General features: G+C 44.6%; 1 protein-coding gene across 2 annotated transcripts in view; it reads right to left on the bottom strand.

Moving 5' to 3' along the window:
• The window catches only part of DNAH9 (dynein axonemal heavy chain 9), a 196,784-nt gene that overhangs the window by 163,232 nt on the left and 17,921 nt on the right, over window positions 1-15,631 (bottom strand). For both annotated transcript variants that reach the window (XM_035104728.2, XM_060271783.1), the window contains exons 14-22: window positions 15,106-15,347; window positions 14,429-14,564; window positions 13,749-13,945; window positions 13,229-13,653; window positions 12,569-12,791; window positions 10,261-10,427; window positions 6,956-7,826; window positions 4,589-4,719; window positions 3,075-3,201 (exon numbers count right to left, since the gene is read on the bottom strand). In XM_035104728.2, the coding sequence (XP_034960619.2) occupies window positions 3,075-3,201; window positions 4,589-4,719; window positions 6,956-7,826; window positions 10,261-10,427; window positions 12,569-12,791; window positions 13,229-13,653; window positions 13,749-13,945; window positions 14,429-14,564; window positions 15,106-15,347 (2,519 nt within the window). The remainder of the gene's footprint in view (window positions 1-3,074; window positions 3,202-4,588; window positions 4,720-6,955; window positions 7,827-10,260; window positions 10,428-12,568; window positions 12,792-13,228; window positions 13,654-13,748; window positions 13,946-14,428; window positions 14,565-15,105; window positions 15,348-15,631) is intronic.

Raw genomic sequence — 15,631 nt, 5'->3', positions numbered from 1 at the left:
ATTGAAGATGTGTATGTATTTGGGGGGGGGGGAGATATAGAAACTCTTGACTTTTACAATGTAGCCTACTGTACAAAAGTAAGAATCGCATCCCTTGCCACACCCACCTTTTCTCCTCTGGCCCCTATCCGCCACTGGAATGCAGCCTCTGAAAGGCTGCCTTCTAGAGTGTGTGGTGCTTTGGCTGAAAAAGATCCCCACACCTGTGCTAAGCAGAAGAGACATTCATAGCGCTTGAAAGAAGCATGAGTCTCAGCTCTCTGAATTCTCAAATATGTTCTGGCTGTAGCCAGAGATGTTCTGGGTAGCCAGAGATGCCAGCATAAATGTAACTGGCAGGTCATTTGCCAGGAGTGGAAGCAGTGATTGGATTGGCATCATTGGAGTTCCTTACCACCTGTATGTCCTCCTATACCAGGCATCCCCAAACTCGGCCCTCCAGATGTTTTGGGACTACAATTCCCATCATCCCTGGCCACTGGTCCTGTTAGCTAGGGGTGATGGGAGTTGTAGTCACAAAACATCATGAGGGCCAAGTTTGGGGATGCCTGTCCTATACTGTCCGGGAGTTGTTGCGGCTACTCCCGAGTAAAAACGCTCCAGTCCGTTGTGTCTTTAAAGGTTTTATTGTGCATGCTATTTACAGTGCAGAGATAGCAGAAAACATGACCACCTAGTCACTCTCAGAACCCAGCAATGGCACCCGTCAGCTTCGGGGCCAGCCTAATAACCTGGGCACTCCGAAACACCGCCCCTTCGCCCTGTGTTTGGGCACGCGCCTCAATTCGGGCGCCGGAAGGAGCGGTGTCCCTTCTTCCCCTTGCTGGCTGGGACGGTGCCTGGGCTCCGACGACTCCCTGAGCCATCCCTCCTCCCCTAGATGGTCAGAGTGGTGCAGGGGCTCTCTGAGCCCTTCCTCCACTGTCTGTTCCCCAGAGCGTTGCCAGGGCACTGATGCCTTGCTGAGCCTTCTGCCTTTCATTCCGCTTTCCCCTGACCCGCTGCTAGCGCTGTCGCTGTGCGAAGTGCTGGTCAGGATGATGGGGGAAGGCTCCCTGTAGGGAGTCCCCCTGACATATACCTTCCAATGGGTTTCTACTTTGTGTGTTCTGCATATTAAATATACATTTCTATATGACAGGAGGAGAGTCACGGCCTGCAGGGACAGAGGCAACCATCATCAGTAAAACACAGCAAGCATGGAAGAAAAGGCCAAGGGGTGTGGGGACAGTGTTGTATTATTATTAATTATTATTATTATTATTATTATTATTAGTTCAGGGGGCAAGAATGTCATCGGATGAACTTCACGGATATATGTACACTCCATCAATACAAAGGGAGAAGCCATCTTCTGCTCTGTGTAATTCTCCAAGAAGAGACAGCATTTTGCAATGAGCCGTTATAAATTGTTAAATCGAAAGAAGACAAGCAGCCCTTGGAACATCCTGTAAGTACAGGTAACTCATAGCCTATGTGAGGGTTCGGTTCTGAAGGTCCACGAATAAACTCAAAATTGCATAAAGCCAGGAAACCCCTGGAACCACCACCTCTCCCACCATCCCTACCTTTATGAAGCAGGCCTTGCCCTGACCACCTCTGGGAAGTACACGGAAGGGTTCTCGGAGTGTCCCAGAGCCCCATAAGCAAGGCAAAGGGCTTTAAAAGCTCCTTCTACAGCAGGTACCCCCTACTCTCTTATTTTCCTGCTGCCCGTGTAAAGTTGCAATCACGTAAGTGAAATCAGCTTATGCTGCAAGTTACCCTGTACTTTAACTGTTTCAAAATTATTATTTGTTTCCTCTTCAATAAAACCGTGTTGTGTTTTTAAAGAATGCTTATTTTTTTTAAAAAAAACAATCTGAAAAACGCCACTCCGAAACTGGATGGACCTGCAGGTTAACACATAGCAAACAAGTCACAAACCAGCTCTTGACCATCCTGTCTATTTCTTGCTACTTTAATAATAATAATAATAATAATAATAATAATAATAATAATTTATTATTTATACCCCGCCCATCTGCCTGGGTTTCCCAAGCCACTCTGGGCAGCTTCCAACAGAAAAATAAAATACAATGATCTATTAAACATTAAAAGCCTCCCTAAACAGGGCTGCCTTCAGATGTCTTCTAAAAATCTGGTAGCTGTTTTTCTCTTTGACATCTGATGGGAGGGCGTTCCACAGGGCGGGCGCCACTACCGAGAAGGCCCTCTGCCTGGTTCCCTGCAACTTGTCTTCTCGCAAGGGAACCGCCAGAAGGCCCTCGGTGCTGGACCTCAGTGTCTGGGCAGAACAATGGGGGTGGAGACGCTCCTTCATGTTTTGTATTGCTGTACGTTGCACATATGTATTCGTGCAAAAATTCCTTTAAAGTAAATAAATGGGAACAACCATTCTGAAGGGCCACGGGTTCCCCCCACCCCACCCCTCCATTACGTCCGGAGGGTTCTTTAAACAAACAAACAAACAAAAAACAACCTTAAAGCTCTCTTTCAATCTCTGTGAATTCCTTATTCTTGTCCAGGCAGAAGCGCTTCCTACCCCACCTTAAAAGAGCATGAGAAAGCAATGCCAAGGAAGAGGCACTCAAAAAAAAGTGGGGATGAGGGAATCACAGTGTAATTTCTGCATTGGACTTTGATATGTTGATCCTGCTACTTCAGTCTGGACTGGCATCAATCAGCAGAAAGATCGGCAGAGTTCCTGTGAGGCTTGCAAGTATTAGTCAGTTGAATCTTTGTGCCCAACACTCAGTAAAACCCTTCATCTGCAAGAATTCTGACACCTGGGTAAGCCCTTTGCTTCTCTCCTTTTGTGAAAAGAATGTACAGTACTGACAGAGTTCTATAAAAACCAGGAGTACAGGATGTAGATGCTGCCATCTAGTGGTGTTTCAAAGACTTGCTGCTTCTCGAAAGGAGGCTTTATGGTCAAGGTCACAAACAAAGCACTGGTAGAACAGTGTCTCCTTTCTACAGCAAGTACCTCACAGTTGAATCAAGCACATTCTACCCCCCCCCCCAAAAAAAAGCCATTTCCATTGGTAGAAAAGCAAGCTGAGGTGTCTTACCAGCTGTGGGTTGGTGCCATTCGAAAGAATATCCAGTAAGTCGGCAGAGGAAATAAAGTAAAACCTAGGAAATGCCAACCGCTTGGTGTCCAAATACTCCGCCAAAGCTTTCTCACACAAAGACAACCTGGCAAAAACAAGCACAAAAGAATGTGCTCAACGTATATAAAAGTGCAGAAAACAAAGAAAAACCAAACATACCTTTAGAAGAAGCACATACTTTGTCTCGCTAACTTTGGGAGGGGAGACACTTTTTGGAGAAGCTTCACTGCTTTCATGTGTTACAAATATGTGTTTTCTGCCACCTGTGCACATCAGAGCCACAACCAATCCCTCTTGGCTGGCATATGCACCTTTAATATGCTCACAGTGGACTGCTTGAGATTATTGCACACACATATTACTTTCTGGCAGCGCCACTGCACATTTTAAGAGCACAGTTTCAGAATACAGTGGTACCTTGCAAGACGAAATTAATTCGTTCCATGAGTTGTTTCGTGTTGCGATAATTTCATCTTGCGAAGTGCGGTTTCCCATAGGAATGCAGTGAAATTTAATCAATGCATTCCTATGGGGGGGTGTGCAAAAAAAGGCGCCGACTCACCCGCCATGGCCGCTCCGGAAGTTCTTAAGGCTCTGGGGAGGGGGAAGCAGGAGGAGGGCCAGGGAGAGGCTCCCTCCCTCCTTCCCCAGCAGCCGGACCCTCCCGCCCAAGCAGACAGACAGCCTGTTCAAGCGCAGGGAGGCAGGCTTAAGGTGAGTGAGGGGGGATCCGGCTGCTCGAAGCTGGGCGATGGCGGGCGGCGGAAGCGCGAGGCAGCCGGGCTCCGGGCGATGGTGGGCGGAGGAAGCACGAGGTGGGTGGGACTTTCGTTTTGCAAAGTTTTCTATGGCACAGCCATAGAACAAGTCATCCAAAAAAATCGCAAAACGCTTTCGTTTTGCGATTTTTTCATTGTGTGAGGCGTTCGTCTTGCGGGGTACTACTGTATAACATGTGAAACAGCCTGAATGTCCTCAAAATGGCTTTTTTAAAATACATTTTTATTGGGTTTCTTTATTATAACAAATTACAAATACAATTATCCAAACTTTATATTTTACAATCCCCACCCTCCCATTGACTTCCCTCATCTTCCCTTTCTGGTTTATTACATTACTTGTTATTTTCTGCATGTTAAATAACAATACATGTTATTGCTATCTTTCATCTTTTCTACTTAAATAAAGTTGTGAATGTTTATTCAAAGCCTGCCATTGAGTCCATCTCTTTTTTTGTTTCTGTAAGTAAACTGTAAAGGGTTCCCATTCTTTTTTAAAGTCACTAGTGCCCTTTTCATGTAATTTGTCTGTTAACTTTGCTCATTCTGTGTAATTCATCAATTTGATGTCCTCAAAATGGCTCTTAAAGAGATGTAGAACATTTATGATTATCCATTACACACATGCAAAAGGAATCCATTCCTAACCAGGAATAGCATTTCAAAAGCTTCTGCCATGCGAGTCCTACCTACCTGCTTTGGATATCTTCCAGTTGCTCATAAAGGCCAGGCTTGTTGGTTGCTTCCACTACATTTGGGGTTCTTTCAGCATCATATGCCAGCTCTTTGAAATCAACATCAATTCCTTCAAAACGCTTGGAATGCTATGGAAGACAAGAAAGACAGGAGGTCCTGCTGCCTTTTCATATATATCCCCAGCTTCAGTATATCCCCTTTCAGTAGCCAGGCAGCTAGGTGCAGCCAGTTTAAATTTGGGTAGAGAATGGTGCCCTAGGAAAGTTGATCTGATGATTGAGGGAGAAGCCTGAGGTCAGATAAGGGAGGATTTCTGAGATTCAAAGGCTCTGGGTCCTATGTGGGGCCTTCAAGGGGGCCATGGCTCTCTCCCCACTGACTTTGTGGAGAACTCTGGACAGGAGGGCCGAGGTGAGTGGGAGGAGAGGCATAAAGGAGACCTGGAAGCAGAGGGGCCTTGTAAAAGTCAGGGCAAGAAGCTTAGGGTCACAAGCCTGGTCCAAAAGTTTGTTATGTATTCTCTGCCTTCCTGCATGGCTGGAGGATATAAACTGGCATATCTGAATGCCTCATCACTCCTCTTGGCCCCGGTCATTTCTCATTAACACAAGAGATTTCTACAGAACTTAGCCAACGGTTCAACATGCTATACCAACTTCTTTTCATCTCCATCACCTTAATTAGCAGGAGTGAAGTACATTATTTATATTACCTTTAAGTCACTTCTGCTGTCGTGACTTCCGCTAAAATAGGGATAACAGATAGCTAAGCTGGGCACCATCATATGTTATGGGACTAAAACTCACATTAGCCCCAGCCAGCAGGGCCAATAATCAGGGGTGGTGAGAGTTGCAATCCAGAAACATCTGACACTAACACATGTTAAGTCACTCCTCCACTAAAGAACCGTGGGAACTGCAGTTGGGTAGAGTACTGATACTTCTTTATTGGAGATCCCCCAACCATGACACAAGTTTCAGGGTGCCCTAGTAAACCAGCTTAAGCCTATAGACGGGCTCTCCCCAAAATAATAAACAGCAGCAGTCCAACACATGATTTTGGGGGGTCTGTGAGAGGGAACTATTTTGCAATTGCAGCTCCCATAATCTGTACTGGGAGCCAGTGCCATGGAGTACCTTGAACAATTATGCAACTGAGTAAGCAGCCTCCCTTAGGTCGATGCTCCCTAGGGCAGCGTTTCTCAACCGCTGTTCCGCGGCACAGTAGTGTGCCGTGAGACACCGGTTGGTGTGCCGCGACGTGCCGGGCTGCCAGGGGCGCCGAGCCGCTGCGCCCGTGGCAGTCGTCTGGGGCCCGCGGTAGTTGCGCCCGACTCCCGAGCCGTGCGGCGCCTGAGGTGCCCGTCATCACAGCCGCGCTGTGTGGGAGGGGGCAGGGGCTGACGCTGACGCTCCCGACGTTCGGGAGTCCTTTGCGCATGCGCAAAGCGCAGCTGTGGACTCCGGCGGTTTCTCCCGAACGTCGGGAGTTGTCCGGCGGCCTCCAGACAGCCGCGAGGCGCCCGCCGGAGTCCGCGCTGTGTGGGAGGGGGCAGGGCTGACGCTCTCATGGTCTCCCGACTCTGCCAGCCAGGTCTCCTTCTCCCGACGTTGGCAGCCCGGCGCAGCTCACGGGGCGCCCAGGGGCCGTCAAGGCAGGTGCTCGGCTCCCACCGGCGGCCCTTCTCCCGCCATGGCTGCCGCCGCGCACCCGGCTGGGATCCAAGCAGGCGGCCGCAGGGCGGGTGTGTCGCTGGGTCCGCTCCTCCTCCTCCTCCCTCAGCGGGGCTATGAACTCCGTGTAGGTGTGTTTAAACTTTTATTGATGAAAAGTAAACTCTTCAGCATAAGTCTGTCATAATATTAACACGTATTTTCATTTTAGGCAGGCTAAATCATTTCGATTAATGACACAGCACTTCCTGTTGAGAATCCCAGCAAAACAATTTTGCATAGGTGTACGCCACACATTTCATTAAAGTGCGCATCCAGGGAATCCCCCCCCCAAAAAAAACCCTATTTATTGAGTACATAATCATAAAAGGACATCATTTTTATTCATCAAACTAATGAAACAAAAGTTTCACTATTTCTTTTAAATTAACAACCAAACTTTAAAAATACAATCTTAAGTGAGACACAAATTACTATCTTTTTGGCAAGTGTTTCTTACAGTCATAATTATATAGTCAATATAGGGCGGCACAGAGTTAAATTTTTTAACTTTTTTAATGGTGGTGTGCCTCGAAATTTTTTTCATGGAACAAGTGTGCCTTGGCCCAAAAAAGGTTGAGAAACACTGCCCTAGGGAACGGAGAATCACCCTTGGTGCTTTCCTATAGAAAGCAGATAGGATTTTTATTACCTCCGGAAGTTGTGCCCGGATATCTTCCGATCCAATGAATATGCTTTCCAAGTGAGACCAAGTCCGCTGAACCTCAAACCAGATGGAAATGACGGAGTCTGCCGTAGACAACTTTCTCTGCCAGAAAGACACTTCCTCTAAGAAGAAAGCAATGTATTTGGATGTCATCAGGTTCTGCAGCTGGACTTGGTTGTCTTCAAGGGTCTCAATGAGCTCCTCGTCAGATTTCAGCAGGGGGACATTTGTGCGGGGGTGAGGTTCGTATTGGAATTCCATGCTGGCCCAGGTTGTCTTCAGCTCTTTCACAACCTTCTCCATGCTCATTTCTTTAACTGCTTTGTCCACTATGCTTCTCACCTCATCCTCAAAGTTATGCAGGTTGAGTTTAAGCAGGTCTGCCAGGGTGGTGTCTGCATCCATGGTGAACTGCACACCTGTGGCTTGCATCAGCTGGTTCCAATGCCTCTCTCGGATGGCCGGATTCTGCAGTTCTGACACAGCCCTCAGAGATGTCAGGATGTTTTTCACTTTGTTGTCCAACCCGGAGAAAGCATCCCAGGCCCTCATTTCCTTATCCAGGCTCCGCGTGTCTTTGGCGAACTTCTTGCACTCCAGCTCCATGTTTTCAATGTTAATCTCTCTCCATTTCGTAGTCTCCCAGTCATTCATGCTAGAGAGCACTATGGAGATCATATCCCAGAGTTCTTTAAGAATACGCACTTCCCTTCGGCACTGCTTGAGCTGTTTGTATTCTGGAACACTGACTTCAAACAAATCAGCTGCATCATAAATCGAGGTCATGGTAACTTCCATCTGCATAAGCTCTGTGTGGGATGCATCCAGCATTTGGTAGGGATTTGTTGTGTCAAACCTAGGAAGCAAGTTTTAAACTGCATTCAATCATGACTAATTCCTTCCCTAGAAATGCACTAGATCCCCAAACACTAGCAAGTATGTGTGCAATGAAACATAAATAAAGAGACATACCCAACTGCAAATTGTAAAGAGAGGGCCCACACATTTCTGAATCTTTCCCTCAGACTTTCAGACCTAACGTAGCTGCCCCTCCCACTCTCTCTCTCTCCAGGCGCAACCAAAAACTATTCCAGAACTATAAGCAGGGCTGTCTTAAGCATATGCAGCGCCAAGGTGCAAAGATCCACCCGGCACGCCCCCCCCCAGGTTGTCCAGTCCCTGGCACACAGGACGGAGCCGGCCAGCCACCTCAGCGTCTCACTGGCTCGGTCGGCCCCCGAACTCGGGGCACAGAGCCACGTGCAGCAGAAGAGCCCATCGCGGTGCTCTGACCAACGGCCAGGCTCTTCCCCGGACTCAACTCTTGGGCCCCAGATTCTCGGCCTGGCGCCCCTGAGAGCCCGGCGCCCAGGTGCCCCCACACCCCTAGCGCCTATGGGTAAGATAGCCGTGACTATAAGCCTTGGACCATACATCTTATCCCCTAGACCATAAAATGAGAGGCAATAAAAGGCAAAAGCAAATTTTTAAAAGGTCACCCAAAAGTGACATTAAGCTTCTATAGAGGCTATCTCTCATAATCTAACATGACCTGAAGCAAGCCGAGCTGTGCTGCTCAACCCTTCTGGTAGGGTTGCCATATTTTAAAGAGCAAAAAAGAGGACATATTTGCCAGCGCCTGGGGTGGGGGTGCAGTAGAGAAAATGCTGGCCTAGATAGCCCTATGGTTTGGTCCTGTAGGATCCTTTGTATGGCCCCGTGGGCTCAGCCTAGAAACTCTAACCACTGTGTCATGTTGGCTCGCAGCTTAATTGTTGAGATAATCCTCTAAGGCCCTGTTCCCCCACCACCTTAAGCACAGTAGGTGAGCCACAGGATAGGGCAGGCATCCCCAAACCCGGCCCTCCAGATGTTTTGGGACTACAATTCCTATCATCCCTGACCACTGGTCCTGTTACCTAGGGATGATGCGAGTTGTAGTCCCAAAACATCTGGAGGGCCGAGTTTGGGGATGCCTGGGATAGGGGCTTTCTGATGTTGATGATAAGGAAGTTCAGCCTCATCACAGCACTCCTTTTGATGCACAGTTTCCCCCTCCAGCATATTGACTTCTGAGTTTATTGTTGTTTTAGCCTAATTGCATGCATTTTATTGTCTGATATTCTTTTAATTTCCTATCATGTTGTTTGCTCCTTTGATTTATTTTTCTTTTATGACAAAGTCTACATCTGTTGAAAATAAGTAAAGGAATAACCGAACACACGTCTGAATTAGCTCTTGTCCAATTTTAACACTCCTGGAACAGCAGTCCCTGTGTGCGCATGTGCTCCCTTCGTACCAAAGGGAAAAAATGAGGACATTTTGGCAAATTCAAAAAATCCGGCAGGACAGAAATTTTACCCCCGGATTTTTGAATTTGCCAAAATGTCCTCATTTTTTTCCTTTGGACAAGAGCTAATTCAGACGTGTGTTTGGTTATTCCTTTACTTATGGCAACCCTACTTCTGGTGAGAAGAGGAAGAAGTTTTTGACTGAGAAAGCAAAGATGAGGTGGTGGCCAACTCAGGTTATATCATCAACTTAGAATTTTCAATTGAAGCAATGGCTTGAAAAGGTCAAGGACAGAACAATGTTTTCACCAACAATGCATCAAACTTGTGACCCCACCGTAGGGTGCAAAAAAATGGCAATGCAAACCATCCATGCAAAAGGCTTAAACATACAGGTGAAACTCGGAAAATTAGAATATCATCGAAAAGTGCATTTATTTCAGTAACACAACTTAAAAGATGAAACCAATATATGACATAGATACATGACATGCAAAGCAAGATATGTTAAGCCTTTATTTGTTGTAATTGTAATTATTTGTCGTTCGGCAGGTCAATTATAAATGGAATATAATTAATGAAATGTAATAGCGATGTTTATTTTTGTATTATTGTAACTCTTTGTTTTATTACTGTGGAATTTCCCAAAGAAAACATTTGTAAAAATTAAAATTAAAAAAAAGTTGCATTATTGAAATAAATGCACTTTTTGACGATATTCTAATTTTCTGAGTTTCACCTATACATAAATATTCACTCTTCAATGGCTCCTACTGAAAAAAGGGTAAGCAAAGATTACTGTTTTTCACAGTCAAGAGTTGGGCACCAAGGGCACAAGAGATGTCATACTAATAGTATGCTACTGTAGGGAACGGTCCTATTAATGGCCTTTGTTATTTGGCTGATTTTATCTTTCCTTGGTAGCTGAGATGAAAAGGTAAACACTGTCACTGATGAACACACAAGTCCTCCATCTTTTACACTGCTATCTGCTCCAACCTGAACGGTGCCTGTTGGTGAAATCGTTCCCTGAATTTATGTTGCTCCACATCAAACACAGCACACTTCTTGCGGAGAACCGTCACTTCATTTCCCTGCAAAGGAGCTACATGATGCTTCATAGTTATTGCCAGCTTCTTCACATGGCTCCATTTTTCTGGCAGCTCCTAGAAGCAAATTGAGATGACAACAAAGAAAGATGCTGGCGGAGAGCAATCTCAACTTGAACTAACGTGTCTCCAGCCTGTTTGTGTATAGTGTGCACACACTGCTGGAACACACCAAATTTTACCTTTGCAACAGCAAGACCATGATAATTATTTTGCCAGGAAATAATTGGCAACATTATCCCTTGCTAACCAATACATTGTCCTAATTGTTCCTTTCCCTCCTCCCTGATTTGGAGACCACTGGTGACATGCCAAAAGAATTATTTTAGTCCTATATGAAGATGAGGAGTGTATTTGCCATGGTCTTGAGTTATTAAGCACCATGCCTGCATTCTCAGTAGACTAGTACAATTGAAGCTTCTGAATCCCCAACCCACTTAAAAGTTGTTAGAATGCTAATGGGTGAACATGCATGTTTCAAGAAGAACACTGAATAAAAATAAAATATTGCATTAATAGGTGAAAAGAAGTGTTTCAAGAATAGTAATAGATAAAAATAACATATTGAGCCTAAGCTAAAATTCAGCAGCGTCTCTACAAAATATTTTGAAAAGCATCTCAAGACAGGCTTAAACATTGGCATTTCAGCAGCTGAAGTGCAACAAAATTAAATGGACAGCAATGATTTGCTGTCCAATCCTAGGCACATTTCTCAGAAGCAAATCTCACTGATTTCAATGGTACTTATTTCCAAGCAAGTTTGCTTTAGGGCTCCAGACTCAAGGTGTAACATTCAAATTGCTTACTCCAGAATACTTCCCAAATACTTCAATGGAGCTATTACCTGATGTTATCACACTGAGGTGTGCAACTAGGATTTATTATTTTCATATAAGTACTATTTGGGAGTGCTCAGCGCTGCCTGAGATTGTTTAGAAACCAAAAACTACTGTGTTTCATAAATAGATAATATAATTTGCAAGCTTGGGGCCATCACACCTAAAATTGGGTGAAATCATGTTTCTGTCTGCTCTGCCATCTTTATTCAAAATGGCTCCTGGCATCCAAACATCAACGAAAAACCCCACTCTTACCTCTGGAACCCTTGTGCCGAATTTGGTAACAATGTCTTTAGTGGCAGCTAAACCTAAGCCAAAAAAAGGTGAAGCCACATTTCGGTCAGCTATCGTGATTCAAAATGGCAGCCAGAGTCCAAAGGTCAACGAAGAGCTCCACCCTAACCTCGGGAACTCTTACGCCAAGTTTGGCAATTATATCTCAAGAGGTGTCTGAATGTATATAAAACAAACTAATGGACAGACAGACAGACAAACCACTTTACCAAATGTATAGTAGACTAGTGAGAGAGTACAGCAGTGCCCAAGAATTTTTAGAAACCAAAAATTTTAACGGATTGTATAATTTGTCAGTTTGGACCAGTCATGCCAAATATTAGGTGAAGTCACATCAAAATTACATTTTGGTCTCCCATCTTGATTCTAAATGGCGCCAAGCATCCAAACATCAAAGACCCCCACCCCACCCACTCCTCACTTCAAGTACCCCTGTGCCAGGTTTTGCAACAGTATCTTGGGAGGCAGCCAAATTATAGAAAATGAATGTCCAAGCATACAAAACGTTTCCCCCCAAAATAGTATACAGTATTATGGATTGTATCCAACAGTATTCATGCACAAGTGAAAGGGGCTTCCACCTATGCAACAAAACTTCCCTTTCTTCTCTCCCTGTGTGCTCTGCAAATATTCTTTGGAGGGTTGGGAATCCTCTGGAACAGATTGGGATGGCATGGGAGGAGGGGAAGTTTGTTTGCACAACATTGCATACATTGTATTTCTAGCCTATTCTTCCTGCAGAAAAAAGCTCAGAGTTGGTTTCTTCCTAACCAGATGCTGATCAGTTCCACATCTTTGTAGTTCCCCCAGTGCTGTAAGATTGAGTCTTCCCTGAAAATTTGCTTGGGCCATGTAAATGAAAAATATCTCAATGAAACTTTACATTATTGAATTAGACCAGCCCTCCAATAGTTCCTTGCATCATCCATCTATCAGAGCAATCTTCCTACATGTGCTGCATATCTAAAAAGCATGTGTTCTGAGGATAACTCTGTTCACAGATGAATGTAGTTCAGTTTTTAATCTGTCCACACATTTGCATATTAGCAGCATGTTTCCACCTACCTCCAGCTGCTTATAGACTTCCCCTGGCAATTCTTGCTCATAGATCTTCAGCAATTCAATTGTTTGTTTCAAGGGCTCAAACATCTCATCAGTGCTGGTCTGTCTATCTTTAACAGCCAATAGGTGGCCCATAACTTCCACCAAGCCCTCATAATCTCCACTCTCCACCATTTTGCTCAAACCAATCTCAGCAACTTTTACGAACTCTTCAAGGTCAGCCAAACTAAAGACAGTGAAAGAGGACATACATTGAAAACATGTTGAGGATTGTGAATATTAAGCAGCCCTACCACTAACAAGCAGGAGTGGGCAACCTGTGATCTTCCAAATGATGCTGGACTCCAGCTTCCAATGGCTACAGCCAACAAAGCCAACGGGTCAAGGATGATGGAAATTGTAGTGCAGCAACATCTAGAAGGCAGCAGGTTTCCAACTCCCACCCCTAAAGCAAATAACAGGAAGAAGCAAAGAAAGAGTCATTTCTAGTTCTGCCAACCCTGTATAGCCAAAGGGAATCACAATTTCCAAAAAAAATAAAATGGGATTGAAAGTGGCTAACTTTAATAACTTAACTGTTGTGTGGCCTTTCTTCTATCCTTAAACAGGAATCACACAAACCCTAAAGGCTATTTAAGTGGTGCAACAGCGAAACAATGATACCTGTGAGTCACATGATCAATGAGGTGCTGCTTGAACATAAAGCTCCAGTTCTTAATTATACTCAGAAGGGACAACTTGAAGGGGTGGGCATCAACTTTCATCCAGCTGTCAAATACAGTGACTGGCTCCAGGCATCTTACTTCCTCATAGACCTTCTCATAAGAGTCTATCTGCTCTTTGAACTGCTGCAGTGTAGGAGGGCTTTCTGGGACGCCATCCTCAGCATGGGCCTCTATCTCCTCTGCAGTGAGGACATGGCTGTACAACAGGAACTGGCGCATGAATTCTTTCCTGTCATCCACGTAGAGATATGAGTAGTGGTCAAAAGAGCTGCGGTAGTCACAACAAGTTGACATCATCTTCCGGATGCGATCCATTAGGATGTGGCGCATGTCAGCAAGATCAGACATCTCCTCCATGTCATCCTGAAGAGAGAAGGAATACAAAGCTAGGTTACTAAACAGGACTGAAAACAATCACCCAGATGCAAAACAGGACAACAGCCGACCAAGGGCAAGACCTGGTAATGGGAGAAAGTGCTGTGGTCTGCAAGCCTGGGAACCAGGGAAGACACTCGATATATATCATTGACAAGAGCCTCGACCAAATCATAAAAACCATCACAGGCACCAGCATCCAAGGAAGGGCGGAATATCATCTCTGGAACAGACAAATCCAGCTGCACTTTGAAGAGGGGAGCAAGGCCTGCCTTGGAATCTGTAAGACAGAATAAGAAGGTGGACTAAGTTTCAGACAGTTCCTACCAACCTCCCCAATGGAAATTACTAGTGAATATAGAAACACAGACACCAGCATAATAGCAATGACAGAAGCATACTTTTTGATTTGAATGTGTTATTTTTGTCATCAGCAAAGTAAATTAATTTATTTGTGGCATTTCTAGTGAAGGGTCCCAGGGTGAGAATACAACATCCTTAAAATGCAACAGTAAATAAATAAAAATGCAGAGGAAGGTGAGCAGTTTTTACAGGACAAGTATCTTACTTGCTTTCAGTGATTGTATATTGTGTCTAATATATATATATCTCTCTCATACACACACACACACACACACACACACACACACACACACACACACACCCTACTTCTGCTACTCCCACATAATCCCAACAGCAACAGAACCACCCTCCTACCCTAGATAAATTGATAAGTAGCTTGCGTGAGCAAGGACAAGTTCACCTGTGTTTTCCAAAAGATACTTCAGTGAACATTCAATGACATTAAAGAATCCATCAAGGACAATCTCATCCACATGCTCCAAATAAGCTTTCCAAATATCAGAAGTTGGATCTGCTGCAAATAGTCTCAAGTTTTCCTAAATATATAGAAGCCACAATCAAATGAAGGTGATCTCAACATTGCAGCATTAACAAAAGGTCAGCTCTTTTGACAGTGATAACCAGTCGCTTGTATTTCTCCTGTTGTCTTACATCGTTCTAATATCCTCAGCTTATGTGCAACTTACTCAGGCTACACAGACTTCACAGTTCAAAAGGTTATTAGTATTTATAAATACTTGGAGAATATACCAGTTCTAGTGCCAACAACTTGCTGGAATACACCACTTGCAACATCTGGGGAGGAATTCAACATACCTGCACATATTGGACATGCCTAAAACAGTCGCTGCCTGTATAGGCTGAGCAACATGTTGAATGCAGATGTCAATGTACAACAAGGTAATAGCAATTTAACAGTCTGACTTATTCATGCCCCTAGGGAAAACCAGACAGCCCCATTGACATTAGCCATTTATGGCCAATTCTGCAATGATGGAAAATAAATAATTGCAGAGAGCATTTCCTGGGAGAATCCACATTATAATTTATGTAAAACAAAAAACAAAAAAACTCAACCTTGATTAGTAAATGGATCTTATGCCCCGAATCTGTGATGAGTCGATAGTGTTTGTCCAGTCGTTCATGTCGACCATCTAAGTACAGCAGAGATTCTTTCTTTCCATCTTTTCTTTCAAAAACTGGGAAGACCCAAGTTTTCATGATATTCTGAAGTTCCTCAATGTTATCCTTGGTTTTCTGGATTCTTTGCTCAAGATCTTGCACACTGTGAACTAGTCGTGAAACATGTTCCCAAAGCCCTTTCAACACCAATGGAGAGAAAGTCAGCAAGCATTTAATTGACAACCCAGAAACAAACCAGATAATTTTAAAAGCGCTTTGGTTACTGAATTGCCATAAAGAATCCAGAGAGCATTTCTACCATGAGTACATCTACAGGAAGAAGACTGCAATTTACAGCATTAAACCAGAATGAATCAGTAGAACTTTGGGCCAAGAGATGGCCTAGAGCAGGCATCCCCAAACTGCGGCCCTCCAGATGTTTTGGCCTACAACTCCCATGATCCCTAGCTAACAGGACCAG

The sequence above is a fragment of the Zootoca vivipara genome, chromosome 2 (assembly GCF_963506605.1).
Source record: "Zootoca vivipara chromosome 2, rZooViv1.1, whole genome shotgun sequence".
NCBI lineage: Eukaryota > Metazoa > Chordata > Lepidosauria > Squamata > Lacertidae > Zootoca > Zootoca vivipara.
The sequence above is the reverse complement of the archived record's forward strand: the minus strand, read 5'-3'. Positions and strand labels throughout refer to the sequence as shown.